The 20762-nt window shown below is 53.1% G+C and overlaps 1 protein-coding gene across 1 annotated transcript in view; it reads right to left on the reverse strand.

Moving 5' to 3' along the window:
- Window positions 1–18694, reverse strand: part of TMC7 (transmembrane channel like 7) — a 46943-nt gene extending 28249 nt beyond the window's left edge. Inside the window, exons 1-2 of the mRNA XM_081298107.1 lie at window positions 18567–18694; window positions 3331–3568 (exon numbers count right to left, since the gene is read on the reverse strand). Coding sequence (XP_081154233.1) covers window positions 3331–3568; window positions 18567–18633 — 305 coding nt within the window. The 5' untranslated portion in view covers window positions 18634–18694. The remainder of the gene's footprint in view (window positions 1–3330; window positions 3569–18566) is intronic.
- Window positions 18695–20762: the final 2068 nt, after the last annotated feature.

A 20762-nucleotide genomic window follows, 5' to 3' on the forward strand; every position in this document is an offset into this window, starting at 1 on the left:
TCAGGCAGGCAGCCTCCAGGCCCCTCTGTCCTACCCGTGGTCTCTCCCTCAATTTCCTGACCCTGCCCTTGGGGTCTTGGTATGTCCTGCTGTTAAAACCAGTCTCGCAGTCAGTCCCTCCGTCAGTGTCCTTGTGAGTCAGGCACCAGCTGAGCCGCTACCAGCTGCTCAACCCGCATGGCTGACAGTCCCTCGCCAGGGAGCCGTCCTGCGCACAGGAGGAGGCTTGGTGGCATTCCCACTCTCTTACTGCCTCGATGCCAGGCGCTCATCCCTCCGTGTGACAACTAAATCCATCTCCACACATTGTCAAATGCCCTCTGGGGCCCTGGGGACAGGATCAGCAGTTAATGACTCATGCACCACATCGAGCCTCAAGCTGTGACTGCCTTTCACAGTTTTAAATGGTTAAAAAATTTTTTAAAGATGTTAAAACATTAACATCAGGAAAGCACATGAAATTCACATGTCTGTGCCGGTAAATGCAGGGCTGCAGGGGCCCAGCCACACTGGTCACTAGGAATTGTCTGCTGTCCTGCTGCAAAAGCAGAGCCCAGGGGTGTGACAGAGGCCACGTGGGGCCCCACGGCTGCCACGTTATCTTAGCCTTTGCAGACAATGTCCAGCCATCCCGAGGTCCCACAACCACGGCTCCCTGGGGAGATCTGCAGGAGGAGCCCAAGGCCAAGGTGGTGGAGGGGCGGAGGACAAAGAGGAAAGAGGGAAAGAGGGTGCCCAAGGCCGGCAGGGGAGAGGGGGGCGGGGAGGAGTGTGGGGAAGCATACTTGAGCGGCACAACCAGTGACTGGCTTGTCCCCAAGCATGTGGCACCTGCCTCCACCCTCCCTTCAGCCTGTCCTCCTCCATCAGACAGGGGACTCCTGTCCAGGGGCAAGGCTTGAGCCTTCCTCAAACGAGCCTCCCGTGCCTGATGTGTGGTTGGATTGATAAAGTGCCGACCCCTCCACTAGCAGTTCCGACTGGGGGCAATTTTCCCCACCCCAGGGCACATCAGGCCATATCTGGGGACACTCTTGACTGTCACAACCTCTGGGGGGAAGATGCTATTGGCATCCGCAGGTAGAGGCCAGGGATGTGGCTTCATCCGACAAGGCAGAGCCCACAAGTCACCTGTCCCCGCAGGTGGATGACCAACAGTGCAGAGGCTGAGAAACCCAGGCTGGGGGCAGGTCAGAGGGAACCAGGGGCCCGGACAGCACTGCTGGGTCATGCACAGGAGCTAGCAGCTCTGGGGTTATCATTTCTGCCGTCCTGTGTCCTGTTGTCGCCAAGTTCTAGGGTTCGCTGTGAATCAGTCAGACCTGCCCTCAGGTTCTATCAATGCCACTTCTACAACCAGCTCGGGAATTTCTGGGCAGAAGGAAATGCAATTTCAACAGTGGCACACACCTGTCATCCTGTCATCCCAGCGGCTGGGGAGGCTGAGGCAGGAGGATCGCGAGTTCAAAGCCAGCCTCAGCAAAAGCGAGGCCGTAAGCAACTCAGTGAGACCCTGTCTCTAAATAAAATACAAAATAGGCCTGGGATGTGGCTCCGTGGATAAGTGCCCCTGAGTTCAATCTCAGGTTATTAAAAAAAAAAAAAAGGAAAGAAAAATAGAAAATGCGTTTCCTTCTTGGATGTGGAGAGGTTTGGCATACAGCAGAGGTACTTTACAAGAATTCAAAACCCATCAGTCTGAAATAGTGGGAAATAAAGGATACTTGTAAAGTCTGGCTTTATTCCCATGTTTTTGAATGCATATGACAACCTACCCCCATATTCAAAATCAGAGACCTGGGAGTACGGCTCAGTACGGCTCGCCTAGTGTGCTTGACCCTGGGTTCCATGCCCAACACCTAAATAAAAAGAAAAGAAAAGAAAAGAAAAACCACCACAGGTTTGTAAAGCTACAAGGGAAGGTATGGCGCCATGCACTATGTCCATGCTACTGCCCCGGGCGACCTCAGATCAAGTGTTAAGCAGAAATACCACTTCAGCCACTGTGTCAGACCAGTGGGAAAAATCAGGCTTTGAATTCTGCAGGAATGGCGGGGATGGCAGACTTCTAGTCCTCCTCTTAGCCAGGCCTGGTGGCACGGGCTCGGAAACCCAGCTGTCAAGAGGCTGAGGCAGGAGGATGGCAAATTCAAGGCCAGGCTCAGCAACTTAAGGAGACCCTGTCTCAAAATAAAACAAGCTGGGGATGTGGCTCAGGGGTAGAGCATCCCTGAGTTCAATCCCCAGGACTGAGGAGGAGGAGGAGGAGGAGGAAGAGGAGGAGGAGCAGCATCAGGAGCAGGAGGAGGGGGAGGAGGAGCATCAGGAGGAGGAGAAGGAGGAGGAGGAGGGAGAGGAGGAGGAGCAGCATCAGGAGCAGGAGGAGGGGGAGGAGGGGGAGGAGGAGGGGAGGAGGGGCAGTAGGAGGAGCATCAGGAGGAGGAGGAGGAGGAGAAGGAGGAGGAGGAGGAAGAGGAGGAGGAGCAGCATCAGGAGCAGGAGGAGGGGGAGGAGGAGCATCAGGAGGAGGAGGAGGAGGAGGGGGAGGAGGAGGAGGAGGAGGGGAGGAGGGGCAGTAGGAGGAGCATCAGGAGGAGGAGGAGGAGGAGAAGGAGGAGGAGGAGGAGGAAGAGGAGGAGGAGCAGCATCAGGAGCAGGAGGAGGGGGAGGAGGAGCATCAGGAGGAGGAGAAGGAGGAGGAGGAGGGAGAGGAGGAGGAGCAGCATCAGGAGCAGGAGGAGGGGGAGGAGGAGCATCAGGAGGAGGAGGAGGAGGAGAAGGAGGAGGAGGAGGAAGAGCAGCATCAGGAGCAGGAGGAGGGGGAGGAGGAGGGGGGAGGAGGGGCAGTAGGAGGAGCATCAGGAGGAGGAGAAGGAGGAGGAGGAGGAGGAGGAAGAGGAGGAGGAAGAGGAGGAGGAGCATCAGGAGCCGGAGGAGGAGGAGGAGGAGGAGCATCAGGAGGAGGAGGAGGAGGGGGAGGAGGGGCAGTAGGAGGAGCATCAGGAGGAGGAGGAGGAGGAGAAGGAGGAGGAGGAGGAGGAAGAGGAGGAGGAGCAGCATCAGGAGGAGGAGAAGGAGGAGGAGGAGGAGCATCAGGAGGAGGAGGAGGAGGAAGAGGAGGAAGAGTATCATGAGCAGGAGGAGGCGGCTCATCAAGAGCAGGAGGAGGAGGCTGATAATCTGCTGAGCTGTCACGGGTTTGGGTGTCTCCGTGACCTCTCGGCAGCCCTAAGGAAGCAAGGTCCAGTGATGTGAGCTCCCAGGGAACACGGCCCCGTGCACAAGCTCATCCCGGTGCAGAGCACCGCGCAGCCCCCTGGGGTGGCGCACCTCAGTCGCCGCTTCTCGGAGATGTTGAGCGCGTACTTGCGGATGGACTGGCTGCTGAGGTTCTTGGTGATGCCTCCCTCCAGGTGGGAGCCGTGGGAGTCGGCGGGCTTCAGCAGGGTGCCGCTCTGCTTGTCCCGGGGAAGGATGGTGGTCCTCCTGCGGGCCACCGAGCGGTAGCTTGGCAATTCTTGCAGGAAGTTCACAGGTGGCGAAGAGAAGCCTTCCACCAACTGATTCTCTAGGGGAGAAAAGAAAACCGCCCTTCACTGCGGCAGGCCTGGGGGCCAACACACAAACCTGCTGGAATATCAGCCTGCGAGGCCACCACCTTGCAGACATTCACCAGCCCAGGCCAGGAGCAGAATCACCTGGACCCTATTCTGTTCACAGTGCTCATGGCGTGCTCAGCACTCACACAAAATAATAGTAATCATAGTCCGCAAACGCGTTCACTTTCTGCACGTGTGTGTGCAAACGAGCTTTAGGCTGTACAACCTCAGAGCTCTAATTCTGAGCTGGACCTGTGACTTATTTTAACCAAAGGACACAACAGGAGGAGTGCTCTCCCTTCCAGCCCTAGGTCATCAAAGGGCCTGGTGGTCTGTAGCTCCTGAGCCCGGGGCTCTGGGTAAGAAGTTCGGCTTCCCTGGGGCAGCCACAAGCAGGGGCAGACCCTACGCCACAGGGAGAAAGGCCACGGAACTGGGTGACAGCAAGAGCCAAGATCCTAGGCTTCTGTCCCCAGACCCCAGGCCACCCTCACCAGACATGGGAACCAGCAGAAATAACACACAGCTGAAGCCCCCGGGTACTGGAGAAGTGGCTGGGGTGAGACCCAAGCGGGCTTGGAAGCCAAGGTCATGAGCATCAGATCAGGTTGTAACCCAGATGGAGGCCACCGAGGCCCATGGCCTGACCACACTTTAAGGGGCTGCTCTGGAGGCTGCAAGGCTCAGGCCAGGTTGGGTGCACAGGCCTGCCGATGGGTAGAGGGTCACAGCGCAGTGCCCAGCTGTTCAGACCTGGGATGACCGCCCCTCTCTCTGATGGACACATTCAGACACAACAGAACGACTGTCCGGCCACAGATGACACACAGACACGTGCCTAGGGCTCTGCCCATGGCCAGGAGCCTCCCACACCCAGAGCCTCCCACATCTCCAGGCCCAGCACACCCCGAGGATGTGACACACACCATGTGTAACAGCGTCCAGGGCCGACTCAGCCGCGCCCCTCTCTGGGCAGCAACAAAGCGCTTATTAACCGTGAACAAAGGTCTTTGAAGATCAACCAGCACAGAGCTGCTGAATATTCAGCAACTGCGGGGTCAGGACCCACAGCTGGAGCTGGGGCCTGCCACCCACTGGCCAGGCCACCCCAGGAGAGGCCACAGCTGTCCCAGAGTCACATTTTTCAAAGGTCTCCATTGATGCATTGTAGATAGATATATAACAGTGGGTTCATTCTGACATGATCACATGTGCATGGAATACAATTTGCTCCCTCTGTCCCCAGTACTTCCTCTGCTAGAGTCAAATTCTACTCCCCTCGGGAACAGGGGATGCATCAGGAAGAGCCCTGGGTGCGTGACAGTGGGCGCAGGAATCCAAACAACAGGATTAGTACTGACTGAGCTCCACTGAGTGTCCACTGGGTACCAAGCTCTTCAGAGTACTTGCTGTGAGTCACCATGCTTCGTCCCATCTGAACTGCTCTTGGAACACAATTGTCCCTATTTCAAAAAGAAACTGAGGTCTGGGCAGGCCATGGGACCTCCCCACTCACACAGTTGCTCAGTGTGGGGACCAGGAACCTTCCAGTATCTCAAGTCTCCAAAGCTGCACCCTGGAATGAAACCATCCAAGGGTCCACGGATAGGGAAGTGCCTCCCTAAGTGCTAAAATGACACACAGGTACCCCAGCTGATTACTGATGGGTCTTCCCCAAACCACACCCCGACCCTGGCAGCAGATGTTCTATTCACACGGTGTCACTTCAGTAGCCCCAGGTGGAACGTTCGATTTTCAAATGGCTGTCATGGAGCAGGAATGCTTTTTCAAGACTCTTGGGTCACTCCAGGGACGTCCCCTGTCTTTAAATAGACAAACACACAGCCACGCCTTTGAACGTGGCCCCGTTATGGTTGTTCCCAGGATCCTGGCTCTCCTTTTGCCAGAGGCCCACCCACTATTCAGAGCATGACATCACCTGATTTCCCACGCCCACCTGCAGCGTCGGGCACGGGTGATTTCACTACCCAGGTTTTGTAGCAGGGAAACTGAGACCCAGAGAGACGGTGACGTGGCCGAGGCTTTGACGTTGAGGCAAACTCTGGCCACTGCTTCTTAGAAAGGCAGGTCGCCAGCCTCGCTGGGCCTCAGTGAGCTCAGCTTTTGAAACAGGAAACTCGCTCTTTTTTTTTTTTTTTTTTGGTACCAGGGATTGAGCTCAGGAGCATTCAACCTCTGAGCCCCATCCCCAGCTCTATTTTGTATTTTATCTAGAGACAGGGTCTCACTGAGCTGCTTAGTGCCTTACCATTGCTGAGGCTGGCCTTGAACTCACGATCCTCCTGCCTCGGCCTCCGGAGCTGCTGGGATGACAGGTGCCACATGCCAGGCTGCCTGCTCATTTGCATAGGAGGTTGTGGGGACAGATTTCAGATGTTAGGTGCCACCGTCTAGGAGCACCTAGAACCTCTTGGCTATTGGAGCCAGATTTCAGCAATGAGGAGATTATTTAGGTGGGAAGATGCCCAGGGCTAGGGGACAAGCATAGGAACTTTTCCTGTCATCTGATATTCTTCAAGGTCAAGGTCAAAGTTTAGCTGGGCTTGGTGGTGCACGCCTGTCATCCCAGCGACTTGGGAGGCTGAGGCAGGAGGATTGCAAGCTCAAAGGCAGCCTCAGCAATTTAGCAAGGCCATAAGCAATTCAGTGAGACTGTCTTTAAATAAAATACAAAAATAAGGCTGGGGATGTGGCTCAGTGCTCGAGTGCCCCCAAGGTCAATCCCCAGTACCCCACCCATCCCCCAAAAAAGGACAAAGTTTAGAGCGGTGCTTGTCCCAGAGGGGGCTCCGCCTGGGGAGGAGAAGTGACTGGCGGGCACATCTGGAGAGCACCCTCAGGTCCTGCCCGAGGATCTTGGCAGCTCTTGTCGACAGGACAACGAATCCAGCCAAAGGACATGAACCTTCCCTGGACGGGGGCCAAGCATGATCTAAGTGGCTCCGGCAGCAGCACCAATGAGCGTGCCCAGAGCCTGCCCCACCGTGGTGGGTGCTGAGCTCCCTGCAGGGTTCTGCTTCCCACTCACAGGACTGTGGGAACTCTGGGTAACAGGGCCTTGTAGGTCACCGGGTCCAGGCCTGCGGTGGCTGCCGTGGGAATGAGTAGTCTCCCCTGATCCTCAGGAGGAGCCTTCCAGACCCCAGGTCAGTGCTCAGAACCAAGATGGCCCAGAACTCTACAGATACTGTTTTTTCTCTTGTGTATATAAGCAAATTTGGTACCTTTTCCATCTTAACTGTGGCTCTAACTTTTGCAGTTTGGAAGCAAAACCGACTTGGATTTCTTTTTCCTTCTTCATGATTTCATGGATAGAACATTTATTCTCACTGTAGATCTTAGCAACCTGAGCATTCAATTTTTTTTTTCTCATTAAGTCAAGAACTTCCACTTTTTCAATTAAAGCTGACACTCTGTGGCTTCTATTGGGTCTATCTGAATTGCCAGCATCACTATTCTTCGGCTTTGGGGCTATTATTAAAATAAGTGTTACTTAAAACACAAGCACCGCAGAACCTCCACAGTTGAGCTGATAACCAAGATGGTTACTAAGTTACTAACGGGCAGGTAGCACACACAGCATGGATACTCTGAATGAGAGGGTGAGTCAAGTCCCAGGTGGGAGATGAAACAGGAAGGAAAGAACATGCTACTCAGAACTTAGGAATAGTTTATTTCTGGAATTTTCTTTTTTAATATTTTTGAACTATGGTTGACCACAGGTAATTAAAAAGCCATGGCAAATAAAACCTCAGATAACTGGGGACAACTGTAGTCCTGCCTCACAACTGGGGCTTGGGGACTCTGGAGAGAAAAATGACTTGCTCTCCATCTGGATGAGTTTTCTCTCACTCTTCCACCTCCACACACCTCCCAGGGGCCCACTACTCCACAGCGGCCATCTCCATCATTAGCCCCCCTTCAACTGTGTGATGTGTTGGACCCCCTCCCATTAGCTTAGGGACCCTGTCTCTACATCACCACCTGCAGGGTCTCACAGAGCTTGGCACATGCCAACACCAAGAAACACCAGCTGAAAGAGCGAGTAAATGAGTGCATTATGAATGAATTTGGCAGCCAAGCGCGGTGGCACACGCCTGCCATCCCAGCGGCTCGGGAGGCTGAGGCAGGAGGACCCAGAGTTCAAAGCCAGCCTCAGCAATTTAGTGAGGCTCCAAGCAACTCAGTGAGACCCTGTCTCTAAATAAAATACAAAAACGGGCTGGGGATGGGGCTCAGTGGTTGAGTGCCCCTGGGTTCAATCCCCAGTACCCAAAAAAATAAAAGTAAAAAAAATAAATGAATTTGGTGCCGAGGATACAGGCAACCCTGAAAGACTCACCAAGACAAGCAGAATCTATGGTGAGCTTCCCAGGAAGGCAGGGCACCAAAACATGAGAAAAAGATTTAAGAAACTTTTTAAGAACATATTCTTTTCTATGTGTCTTTTTCCAAAATGGAAAATTTTTAAAGGAAAACAAACGGACTGAGATGTCAACCGTATACGACCTTTTTCTTATTTCAGGTTCTTTACACAAACCAGCCCTATTAGGAACACGTTTTGCTGGTTCTTCCCACAGGATAAAATGTGGTGTGTACACACACACACACACACACACACACACACATGCTCTTGGGTATGACTGATAACAGCAACAGAGAGCTCGATTTCAGGACTTCCTGCAAACCTTCCCACTCACTGTCCTTTGGTATGGCTTTTATTTTGGAGGCTAATTGGAGGTGGGGTACCCAAATAATTTGTGCTTACATCTACCGAAGGGTCTTAACCCAGGAGTCCTACAGTCCAGGGACCCTAGCTGGGGGCCATGACATGTTCATCAAATGTAAATGACCGCAAGGCCAGGGACCCATCACGACTGCCCCCCTCAAAGACCACCCAGCCACTCACACACCCATTCACTTGGCCACCGGACCACTGGGAAACATGGACTGAGCAACTTTGGTGGGTCAAGCTCTGCTCCAGGACTGGGACAAAGCCCTGACTATGACACAAAAGTGCCCTTTCTTTTGACACCTGTGTTCTATTGCGGGAGACTTATGCAACTGAGAACCAGATAGTTTAGTTGGTGAGACAACTTTAAACAAAGCGACCAAGGTCAGTCTCCTGAGAAAGTGAAATCAGAGCAAAGACTGAAGGCCGGGAGAGACAGCCACACAGCCACCTGGGGGGAAGAGAATCCAAAGGTGACAGAAGAGGAAGTGCAAAGGGCCTGAGGTAGAATGGTGCTCGGTCAGTTTGAGAGATCGTGTGGCTGGGGAGTCAGCAGGGAGGACGGCAAGGACAGAGAGTCAGGGGAGGATTGGGCCAGGCCACATTGGGCCCTAGGGGTCATGGGGGGACACTGGCTTAAATTAGGGAAGGTGGGAGCCGTGGTTATGGCAGAGGAGTGAGGATCAGGATCAGGTCCACACAGGGCGGCATGGTGACAGTCCAGCTGGGGCACACGGGCTGGGTTGGCTATTCTCCTGCAATGAAGGAAAGGTGCTCTACCTGTGCTGTCCAGCATGGTGACCACTGGCCTCATGGGTCCATGGAGCAGTTGAGATATGGCTGGGGTGATGGAGGAAATGAATCTTTAATGTGGCCAGACTGCATTCACGGGGACCCGTGGCTGCTGCACCAGATAGTGGAGGGGCCCCAACCATAGGAGCCCCGAAGCTGGAGTCCAGGGCAGAAGCCAGAATCCCCTGGGGCCTCCTTGGTCTGCCAGACTCTGAGCAGCAGGGCTGGGAGAGCCCGTGAGTCATGCCAACCAGCATGGGGAGGGACCTGGGGCCAGGGTGGGTCCTGCTCTACCACCAGGCGAGCTAACAGCCCCAGAGCAGTGACTGACTGGCTCTTCAGAGCTTCGGCCGGACCCAGGTCTCCCGGTTTCCACCTGGCTGGCTGGCTTCCCGTGATTCTGCCTGAGGAACAGAGAGGCCACCGGCCTGGGTAGGAACCCCAACCCCACCCTGGGAAACCCAGCAACTTTCTTCACCATTCTGTGCCTCCATTTTCCCTCCGGTGACATGGGGACAACATTTCCCACTTCCTACAGCTGTCCTAAGGACTGGGAGCTTGGACAAGAGCCCAGCAAGCCTCATCTACCAGGAGCCAGACAGTAGATAATTACTGTGTCATTCGGTCTCCATCGCAAGTCGGGAGGACCTGGTAGGAAAGCAGCCACCGAGGATCAGAAAATGAATGAATGGCACAGCTGTGTTCTAATAAAACTTTATTTACAAAAGTAGGTGGCAGGCTGGATCTGGCCTTAGAACAGTGCCTGATCCACTGTGCCGGACACCTGTAGGCTGGGACTTGGGTTATTTATTGATAAGCTTCATCCACATGATGAGCTTAAGTCTGCAGGTGGGGATGGTCTTGCTGTGCCTCAAGCTCTTCTTTAAACCAAGCGCTCTCTCTCCTTCACCAACACCTCTCCCAAAGAGAGATTACCAGTGTTTCTGGAAGCAACAGTAATAAGGAGGCTTTCCTTAATAAGGAGGCTTTCCTGAGCATTTAGCATGCCCCAGGAGGTAGCCGTGACTTTAACATCTTGTCACCTGTGTGCCCCACAGCTGACCTAGTGTCTTCACTATGCAAATATGAAAAATTCAGAGAACTTTGCCCAAGGCTGAGCGAAGGTCTGACCCATAAAGGCAAAGATGTCAGTGCGTCAAGCTCCCGCTGTTCCCAGCAACCAGCATGACCCTTGCCACATAATAGGTGCTCAGCAAACACTTGTCAAATGAGCTTGGGAATATCACTTTCGTGGGGTCTTGGTCCGTTTTCTTCACTATCACTAAATACCTGAGGCAGGTGTTCTTTTTTTTTTTGGTACTGAGATTGAACCCAGGAGTGCTTAACCACTGAGTCACATCCCAGCCCATTTATTTTTTATTTTGAGAAAGGGCCTCACCAAGTTACAGAGGCTGGCTTAGAACTTGTGATCCTCCTGCCTCAGCCTCCCATCAGTGGGATTACAGGTGTGTGCTACTATGTCCTGCTAAAGCAGTCTGAATGAATGGCACAGCTGTGTTCTAATAAAACTTTATTTACAAAAGTAGGTGGCAGGCTGGATTTGGCCTGAGAACCGTGTCTGACCCACTGTGCTGGACACCTGTAGGCTGGGACTCAGGTTCTAAGGAGCTTTACTTCGGCTAGTTCTGGAGGTTCAATCTGAACCAGCTCAGCCCTGATGAGGACTCGCCCCACTGCATCGTGTGATGGCGGGGGTGAGGGGGCACAGAGGAGACCAGGGTCCCACAGCCCCTTGGAGGACACCTCTACAAACGACCTGAGGACCTCCCATGAGGCTCCACCTCTTAAAGGCACCCCCCCATCACTCTCAATACCGCCACCCTGGGGACCAAGCCTCCCACACAAGGACTCTTGGGGGACAGTCCATACCCAAACCACAGCCGGTGGCTTGTCAGGTAACTGCTCAGAGCCTCAGTTTCCACAAAAGTTAAACGGGCAACTGGTCCCGATGTTATGGAGTTGCTGTGAGTAATTAAAGGAAGTGAGTCCACAGGAAGTCCAAGGTGCAGACCTGGGCCCCCACCCACCCTCTCCAACCACTTCCTGCGTGACTGACCTCGTCCCCCCTGCTGCTGCCCTAAGCTCCAGCCTGAGGTCCCTGTCCCTGAGTGCTCTGACCGCCCCTTGACACCCTTCAGGCCTCAGCTTAGAAGTCACCCCCTGGGTGGCCTCTACCACCCCGGGCCCTGCCTCCCTCTCCCTTAGCCCTAGCCACTGGGGCTAGCTCCATGACCCGACCTGTTCTTCCTTCACCTCTTTGGTGGCCTGCCTTGAAGTAAAGCTCCGGGGAAGCAGGGACCCTGCCTGCCGCCCAGGGCCCAGTACAGGGTCAGGACTCTGGGTTGGTGCCCTCCCTTCCTCCTCCTCCTCCTCCTCCTCTGAGGGTGGAGGGTGCTGCTCTGGGAGGTCCCCCACCCAAACAATGCTCCAGGGGAAAAGCAACCAGACGCCACAGAGGCCAGGACTGGGCAGTTATTTCCCCCTTTTATCTCTCTAAATTGTCCACTTCCTGAAACAACAAACAGAGCCAGCCAGCCAGGCCGGGGCCTAATCTGGGCCCGTGTTGCTGGGCAGAGTTCAGCCTCCAACCCACAGAGGGAAAAAATAGCCCAGTCAGAGGGGGAGTCCCAGGGAAGCCGTCCAGCGGTGACCAGGACATTCCACCCTCCCCACACCTGGAAGGGGGACGGCCTCGGAGAGGAGGGGCCCAGCAGACCAGGGGGGATGAATAGGGCAGGTCAAGGTGCTTTGGTCCTCAAAGGCAGCCTGTCGCCCTGAGGGAGCCCAGGGAACCCGGGTCTCCTCTGCCACCCTTCACCTGCTTCTGCCCTGCAGCCTGCCCACCACAGACTCAGACTCTCTTTCCTCCTCTAAGTTGTTTAGGTCAGGTATTTTGTCCCAGAGAGGAAAGGCTGACAAACACCAGTCATGGGTACGGCCGCTTTTCTCACCGTAATGCAATACTGGAAATCTGTTCAGGTAAATCGCCAGCACACGGAGCCAATGTACTTATCTCTTTTTTTTTTTTTTTTAATATTTTTTTAGATGTTGTTGGACCTTTATTTCATTCATTTATTTATATGCGGTGCTGAGGCTCGAACCCAGTGCCTCACACACGGTAGGCAAGTGCTCTGCCACTGAGCCATAACCCCAGCCCCTGTGTCTTAATACATTTATATTTTGTTATTTTGTTCTGGTTTTGGTACCAGGGATTGAATCCATCGGTGCTCAACCACTGAGCCATCACCCCAGCCCCCTCTTTATTTTTTATTTTGAGACAGGCTCTTGCTAAGTTGCTTAGGGTTCTCCCTTCGTTGCTGAGGCTGGCTTTGAACTTGTGATCCTCCTGCCTCAGCCTCCTGAATGCTGAGATTACAGGTGTGTACCACCGGGCCCAACTTGATACGTTTCTTAAATTTAAAAACTGGACACTCAGAAGGGGCTGTAGCTCAGTGGTAGAGTACTTTCCTCACAGGTGTGAGGCACTAGGTTAGATCCTCAGCTCCATATAAATAAGTAAAATAAAGGCATGTGTCCATCTACAACTGAAAAAAAAAATTTTTTAAACTTGACACTCAGCTTGATAAAAATCCTTAATAAGCTAAGGAGAGAACTTTCTCAGCCTAAAGAAGTCAACCACAGCCGGGACATGGTGGCATACTCCTGTCATCCCTGCAGCTCAGGAGGCTGAAGCAGGAGGATGGCAAATTCAAAGCCAGTCTCAGCCACTTAGTGAGGCCCTAAGCAACTTAGTGAGACCCTGTCTCAAAATTTAAAAATAAAATTAAAAGGGCTGGGGATGTGGCACAGTGGTTAAGTGCCCCTGGTTCAATCCCCAGTACCAACCACAGCATCAGTAGTGGCTGGTGGGTCACCACACATGTCCCATCCACACTAACCCACAATATTAATAACAGGAGAAAGTAGTAAGACAAGAGGGGTTTGTGGGAAGTTTGTATCTCTTGCTCATTTTCCTGAGAAGCTGAAAGCGCTCAAAAATAAAAAATAAATTAAAGAAAAAAAAAAAACAAGGTAAAGAAAACATGTTTAGACGGGAGCTGTGGTGCATGCCAGTGATCCCAGCCCCTCAGAAGGCTGAGACAGGAGGATCTCAAGTTCAAAGCCAGCCTCAGCACTTAGACTCAAAAAGTAAAAAGCGTTGGGGGTGTGGCTTAGTGCTCAGACGCCCCTGGGTTCAACTGAAAGAAAGGATGAGAGGAAAGAGAAAGAACTCTGTGGAAATGAGTTTGGAATGCCTTTCTCTTTTTAATCTAGAAGCACTCGTCAAGCCCTCCCCAGAAGTGGAGAGCCCCCCCCCCCGCAGTGCTGAAGGCTACTGTTGGGTGCCCAGTGCCTGTTAATGAGCCCTCTTTGATCCCTTTAAATTCTCTCAGTAACTAGTTATTCCCATTCCACAGGTGAGAAAGCTGAGGCCCAGAGAGGTTAAGAATTTGCCCAAGGCCACCCAGCTGACAACTGGTGAATTGGGCCAGGCAGTCCTGTCCACCCACCAGCCAGAGAGTTTCTTTAGGTATCATCAAAACAAACGGAAAAGGTTCCAGCTCCTCCCTCGGCAGGGACCGTTTAGTGCCTCCCTCTCCAATCCCAGCTGTGCCCTCCCCCAGAGGCCCACGTGGCAGCCGGCCAGGTCCCGCCCTCCCCCAGGCAAGGTCAAAGCCAAAGGTTACGTCACAGCTCTGCAGAGGCCGCGAGACAGGGGTGGGACCAGGGCTCTGCAGCCGCTACAGAGGGCTCAACACTGCCCCGCCGCAGCCACCTGGACACCTGGGCTGACCTGGGCTGAGTCGCCTGGGTGTGGCTCCTGAGCCACGGAGTCAAGGTCACAGTCTCGACGGGCGGGTTCAGAGACCCGGGCCCTTGGCGACTGCACGGCCAGGCAGAAGTCCCCAAGAACTAAGAACAGATGTCCAAACAAAAACGTGTGCCAGGGTGTCCACAGCTGCACTATCCCAGCAGCCACACGGGGACCACCCAGGGGTGCCTCCAGAGACCCTCGGACGAACGGCGGAGTACTATTCAGCCGTGCAAGGGCATGAAGGGTCCCGCCACACTGCAGAGGAACCCCGTGGAGGGAAAGCCCCCAGGCTCCCACAAGCACCCTGAGGAGGCAAATCCACGTCGGAGGGCCGGGCTGGATATGAGGAAGGGCTACTTAACGGGCACGAGGTTTCTTTCTGGGGTGATGGAATGTTCTGGAACTACACAAAGGCAGTGACTGCACACACAGTGAGCGTCCAAAATGCCAATGAGCTCTACACTTCCTGTGCTTTAAGATGGTTAATTTTATTGGGCTTGGTGGCCCATGCCTATGATCCAGTGGCTCAGGAGGCTGAGTCAGGAGGATTGGAAATTTGAGGCCAGCCTAGGCAATCCAGAAAGACCCTGTGCATTTTTTTTTTTTTTTTGTACTGATGATCCAACCCAAGGGCTTTACCACTAAGCTACATTCTCAGCCCTGTTTTTATTTTTAATGTAGAGACAGGGTGTCACTGAGTTGTTAGATGATTGCTAAGTTGCTGAGGCTGCCTTTGAACTCGTGATCCTCCTGCCTCAGTCTCCCAAGTCTCTGGGATTATGGGAGTGGGCCACTGCACCTGGCACCGAGTCCCTGGGCCTGGGGGAAAACGAGAACGCAGCCCAAGTGCAGGCTGGGGAGGTGGTGGTAGCCCTGCAGCTTCTATCAGACTCTCCCCTTCACAGGTGAGCAAACTGAGGCTCAGAAAAGGAAGTCATTTCCTCAAATCCACAAGCTTAAGAGGCCAAGTGAGCATCTGAACTCAAGGGTCTCTGCTCTGGAAAATGACACAGCTTGCTGGGCATGGCGCACACCTGTAATCCCAGCAGCTTGGAAGGCTGAGACAGGAGGATCGAAAGTTCAAGGCCAGCCTCAGCAACTTATGGAACACCTAAGCAATTTAGCCAGACCCTGTCTCAAAATAAAAAATAAAAAGGGGCTGGGGTTGTGGCTCAGCGGTGGAGCGCTTGCCTCTCTTGTGTGAAGCACTGGGTTCGATCGTCAGCACCGCATTAAAAAATAATCATAATAAGTAAACAAAATAAAGTTAAAATAAATAAATAAAAATAAAAAGGGCTGGGGAGGTTGCTCAGTGGTTAGCGCCCTGGGTTCAATCCCCAGGATGGAGGTGGGGGTGGGAGGGGACATACAGCTCAAGAGAAGGGACAGTAACATACAGCTCAAGAGGTGCTTTGAGGATATGGGCTGGGGGCTGTGTGGGCACCGAGAAGGGACACGGAGGCCAGCCTGGGGGAGGCGAGGTAGCCAGGGGGAAGTGATGTCCACTCAAAGGAGAGGAGCATGTGTGCCTTATGAGGAAGCAAGGTCACGGTCCCCACGGTGGAGGGAAGGGCAGCTTAGCAGCCTCGAGAAGCAAAATGGGGACCATCAGGTGGGCCTGAGGTCGTGAGGGCACTAAGACAGGCCAGTCAGGAAGGGCAGCTGCTCATTTCTGGCTCATGGAGGCCCACTTGGCCCAGGCCAAGGGGTGGGCTGTCCCCAGCCCTGCGGCCCAGACATTGACAATGGCTAACACTAGGACCAGGACTGGGCCAGGGTCCAGCACAGCCCAGGGCGAGCTCCCTCCCCAGATCCCGAGAGTCCCACCCCACGGTGAGCTGCACAGGGCTCACCGACAGTCAATGACAAGGGGGACTCCCGAAACCAACTCCTAAAAGCCATTCCCGCTTCCCTCCTGCTGTCTCTGGATCATCCACGCTCAGAGAAGACCACCGCCCGGTCGCCCTGTCGTAGGACACTCAAGCCGTCCCCGGGAGGTGCACAGGGCAACTGAGCTTCAGCCACCCTCCGTGTGAGCGGGCCATCAGGAGGGCTCCTGCAGCCCCTGTCAAGGGTTCCGATGGCCACAAGGCCGTATGGTGACTGCCTGCACCTAAGGGACCCTGTGGCAGAACCACCAGAGAAAGTCACTCCCAATTTGTGACCCACAGAAATGACTAGATTGAGAGTGATTATTACTGTTCGGAGTCACAAAGTTTTGGGGTGATTTATTACACACACACACACACACACACACATACCTGAGGCAAGTGCTCACGAGGTCCCCTTAATCCTTATCATGACTCCCTGAAGCAGATTCAAAGGTTATTTCCACTTAACCCACAAGGAAACTGAGGCACCCGCCAGTTTCTGTCGAGAAGTAACCATCTGCAGAGCCCAGAGTCACTGCTCCCACGCAGAGCTGCCAGGGTGGCTGCAGATGCGTCTCGCTCATTCATTCCAAGTCCACGGAGCACCTCCTGGGTGCCAGACACCACCCTAGGTGCTACAGAACAAGACGAAGCCCCCACTTTGGGGCACCCGCCATCTGGAAGGAGAGACATTCCTTAATGAAGGAAAAACAATCAAATCAAGGGCTTGGACAGAAGAGCAGAGAAACTGGTCAGAGGCAGAGAGATGGCCACAGGCCTTCAGACTAGAGGCCCAGAAGTCAGCCTCTCTGAGGTGACTCTAGAGGCCCAGCAGAGGGAGGAAGGTAGATAAAAGGGAAGAGGGGTTCCGAGACAATAGCAGATGCCAAGGCCCCAAGCCAGCAGTGAGCTTGCCAAGTGGCTGGAACGCGAAAGCAGCCAGTGTCACTGGGTAGGACCTGCAGCCCCCGCTCTTCCCCTCCCCTGCTCTCTTTCCTTTGGCCTCCCTGGCCCCTAGGGACAGTGGATTTTCCGCCATGATGAGCTGCCTCCACACAGGCTCCAAAACAGCGGCACCAACTACTGATCATGGACGGAACCTCTAAAACTGGGAGTCAAAACACGGCTTTGCCCTAGTTGGTCAGCTCAGGTATCTGTTACAATGAAAGCTACACACCCCCCACCCAACCCTCCTCCCCTGATGTCCACCCAGACAGTCCCTGTTTATAAAGTGCCACAGAGTTACAAAAGGCTTCTTCTGAGCCTCCTGCCCATGTTGATGGACACCAGGTCAAAAAATCATCTGTCACTCAGGAGGCTGAGGCAGGAGGATGGCCAAGGCCGAGGCCAGTCTGGGCAACTTAGTGAGACCCTGTGTCAAAATAACAATACAATAAAAAGGACATGTGTGGGCCCCTGGGTCCAATCTCCAGCACTGCCAAGAAAAGAAAAAATGGAGGGAGAGAGAAACCATCTGTCGGAGGAGCAGAGGAGATCTTTCAGTTAGAGGGACCAGTGTGATATTAGAAAATATGACTTAGTCCCCTTAACACTCAGCAAAGATCTCACAAAGATGACTCTCAGGATCTCTGCACAGGAAACAGGAGTTGGCATCTTCAACATAATGAATCGAAGAAGAAGATAAATAGAAACTAATTAGAGAAATGCTTGAATGGCTGTTTTTCTTCGGTAGTGCTGGAGAATCGCACCCAGGGCCGCCTCGTGTATGCAGCCCCAACACTCCGCCACTGAACTGCACCCCCAGTTCCCGGCTATTCTTAAAAGGCTGAGGTTGAGCTGAGGCCAGCAGTATTAACACTGAACCAGAAAATAATTAGCATTGAACCTCGCTTGATTTTTCCTCTCTGATTCCTGAGTCCTTTCTCAGGCTTTAGGTCTCTGGTAGATTTTTTTCTTCTAGAAGTTGAGAACAATCCTTGGTTTTGTTACATCTCTGACTCCCAATCGTAACACAGAAAACATTGCAGATAAAATTCACAGCAGATGAGATTTGTCTTGCTCACGACAAAAATAAGATACAAATGTTACAAGGAAGTCCGCCTGCTAGCAACTTTTCTAGCTCAACTGGGTGCGGTTTTATGTATTTAAGTAAAAATTCATGGAGCTGGATTTTGCTGAACATTTTACCCAATAAAAGAGGGGGCTGGGGGAGGGGGGATCATCATGCTTGGCTGGCTATCATTTGTGTGTGCCTTTCTTTGTCCCAGGACTGTGCAGGGCACTTTACAGCTATTTCCACACCATCCTCCTCCCGATTAACTGTTGAAGACTCTGAGGCTCAGAGAAAGCAAGCCACTCACCAAAACGCACACCCCAATAAAGTGCCGGGGCAGAATTCTTTTTCAAGTGGTCTGATGGCAAAGTCTGACATGTTTGGAGGGCAGGCACGGAGGGGAGATGACGGAAGGTGGCCAGACGGGGCTCCCTGGGTCTTTTTATTTAACAGATGAGGTTCCCATGGAGAGGCTGGTCCGGGATCCCGGTCAGGACCGCGGTTCCCGAGCTCCTCTGCAAGCTCTCTCGGGATTGGGGGAGGATGGGGTGGAGGAGGGAAGGCAGATCCAAGAAGGCTCCCTCTTTCCCGCTCTCCCCCAAAGCCGGGCTCGGGGACCTGCGAGGGGCGCTGCGCGCCGATCCCCAGCACCTGCTGTCGCCGTGCGCCCCTGGCGCCAGCAGCGCCGCCCGCCGCCTACCTTGGTGGACCACCGGCTGCCTGGGGGGCCTGCCGGACTGGAGCGCACTGACGCTGGACTCGCTCATGGCTGCGCGCGCGCTCGGCAGAGGCCGCCGGGGACCCGCAGCCTCCGCCGTCGCCGCCGCCGCCGCCTGCAGCCAGGATTCCAGGTTCCGGCTGACGTCACAGAGGCCGGGGCGGGGCGCTGGGCGGCGGGAGCGCGGAGAGGTCGCGGGACCCCCGGGATGGCGCCCGCGGGGCTGCGCCGGGGCTGTGCCGGGGCTGGGGAGGGCTCGGTCCGCGGCGCTGATGAGACCCGGAGGGCTTCGAGTTAAGAAATAAAATAACGAAAACACCAAACGCGTGCATCGAGTCCGTGGTTTGGGTACAAAAAGTACAAATGCAAGTTTGCAAATGTCCAAGATATCGCTATCTGTCCGGAGGGTCCAGGAGCGGACTACCGGGTAGGAAGAGCCTCGGTGGAGGGAGGATCCTTCAGGATGCACAAAGTTTTTGGGTTTTAGGTTTTGCACCGTATCCACGTTCCATCTCTATTCCTGTGCATCTATCTACCCAAGTGCAAATTAAAAAAAAAAAAAAAAAAAAAAAATCAGTCAGGCCAGGGATTTGGTGCAGGCGTGTAACTCCAAGGACTCAGGAGGTTGAGGCAGAAGGATCGAAAGTTTGAGGGCAGCCTCAGCAATTTAGTGAGGCTCTTAGGATCGTGGGGAGACTGGGGATGTAGTTTGGTGGTAAAACCTCTGAGTTCAGTAACCAAAAAAAAAAAAAAAAAGGTAATGAGCCAGATGTAGTGGCCAGCCACCTGAGGCTGAGGATGACGGATCACAGGAGCCCAGGAGTTCAAGTCAGCCTGGACAACAGAGACTCCATCACAAAAATAAAGAGACAAATAAAATTGCATGCTATAAATAAGCGATTAAACAAATAAATAGCTGGGGAAATGTGGGTCAAGTATCTCCCGTGCAGAATTCCAAATCATTTGTGTAGATACCGAGAGGAGGTGCTGCTGTCCTTCCAAGAATGCGGTGGGAGACTGGGAGCGGCTGCGGTTTTACACTGTGTCATGCCTGACAAACACTTTCTGGAACAGGTGACCAAGGTGAACATCATCCCTCATGACTCATGTGGAGGAGTGCACCCTTGCCATGTGATGATGAGAAGGGCACTTTATCTCTATCCCCCACCACCACCATCATCACCAGAAAAAAGAACCCCACAATCCCAGTCTAATAAAAATGAAATCCGCTGGCTGGTGTCCTGGGCCTCTAGTCCCAGTCACTCAGGAGGCTGAGGCAGAAAAACGGCAAGTCTGCACAGAACCTCAATTTAGACCCTGTCTTAATAAAAGGGGGCAGAGGGACTGGGGGTATACATACATAAATACCTAAAAGCAGACAACCCCAGCTTAGATATTCTAGTAAACAGCAAAGCTGTCTCTTCAAAAGTGTCAAAGTCATTTTCTAAAAAAAGAGGACTGTGGTGTACACCTGTAATCCCAGAGGCTCCAGAGGCTGAGGCAGGAGGATTGGGGGCTGGAGATCAGCTTCAGCAAATTGCAAGTTCAAAGCCAGCCCCAGCAACTTAGGGAGCCCTTAAGCCAGTTAGGAAGACCCTCTCTGAAAATAAAAAATAAAAAGTCCTGGGAATGTGGCTCAGTGGTTCAATCTCAGGTACCATAAATAAGTAAATAAATAAGAAAGTCTGAGAGATTGTCATAACCAAGAGAAGTCTAAAGAGCCATGACAATAGTATACCCTAGATAGGATCCTGGAATAAGTTAAAATACACTAAGTAAGATCTGTGGAAATCTGCCCATGGGCTTCAGTTAAGTCGTTTGTCAATATTGATTCTTAAATTGTGAGAAATGTACTGTGTTGATGTAAGATGTTAATAGTAGGACAAATTGGGTGTGGGAGCATCTGAAAACTCTGTACCATTCTCAGATTTTTTCTGTAAATCTGAAACTGTACTAAAATATATTATTTTAAAAGTAATTTAATGGCTCAGAAGAGTAGCTACTTTTATTGTGGTAAAGGGAAGGTCACGGAGCTGGAAGCCAGTTTCCAATTCTTTCCGAGGTGAGCTGGGCCATGTGCCTCTGTGTCTTTCCTCCTCTGTTTCTCACTTGTAAAATACGCACATGAGCTGTGTGCAGTGGTTCATGCCTATAATCTTAAGGCTAAGGTAGGAGGAT

This window comes from Spermophilus citellus (assembly GCF_964194105.1).
Source record: "Spermophilus citellus genome assembly, chromosome: 6".
In the NCBI taxonomy this organism is placed as follows: domain Eukaryota; kingdom Metazoa; phylum Chordata; class Mammalia; order Rodentia; family Sciuridae; genus Spermophilus; species Spermophilus citellus.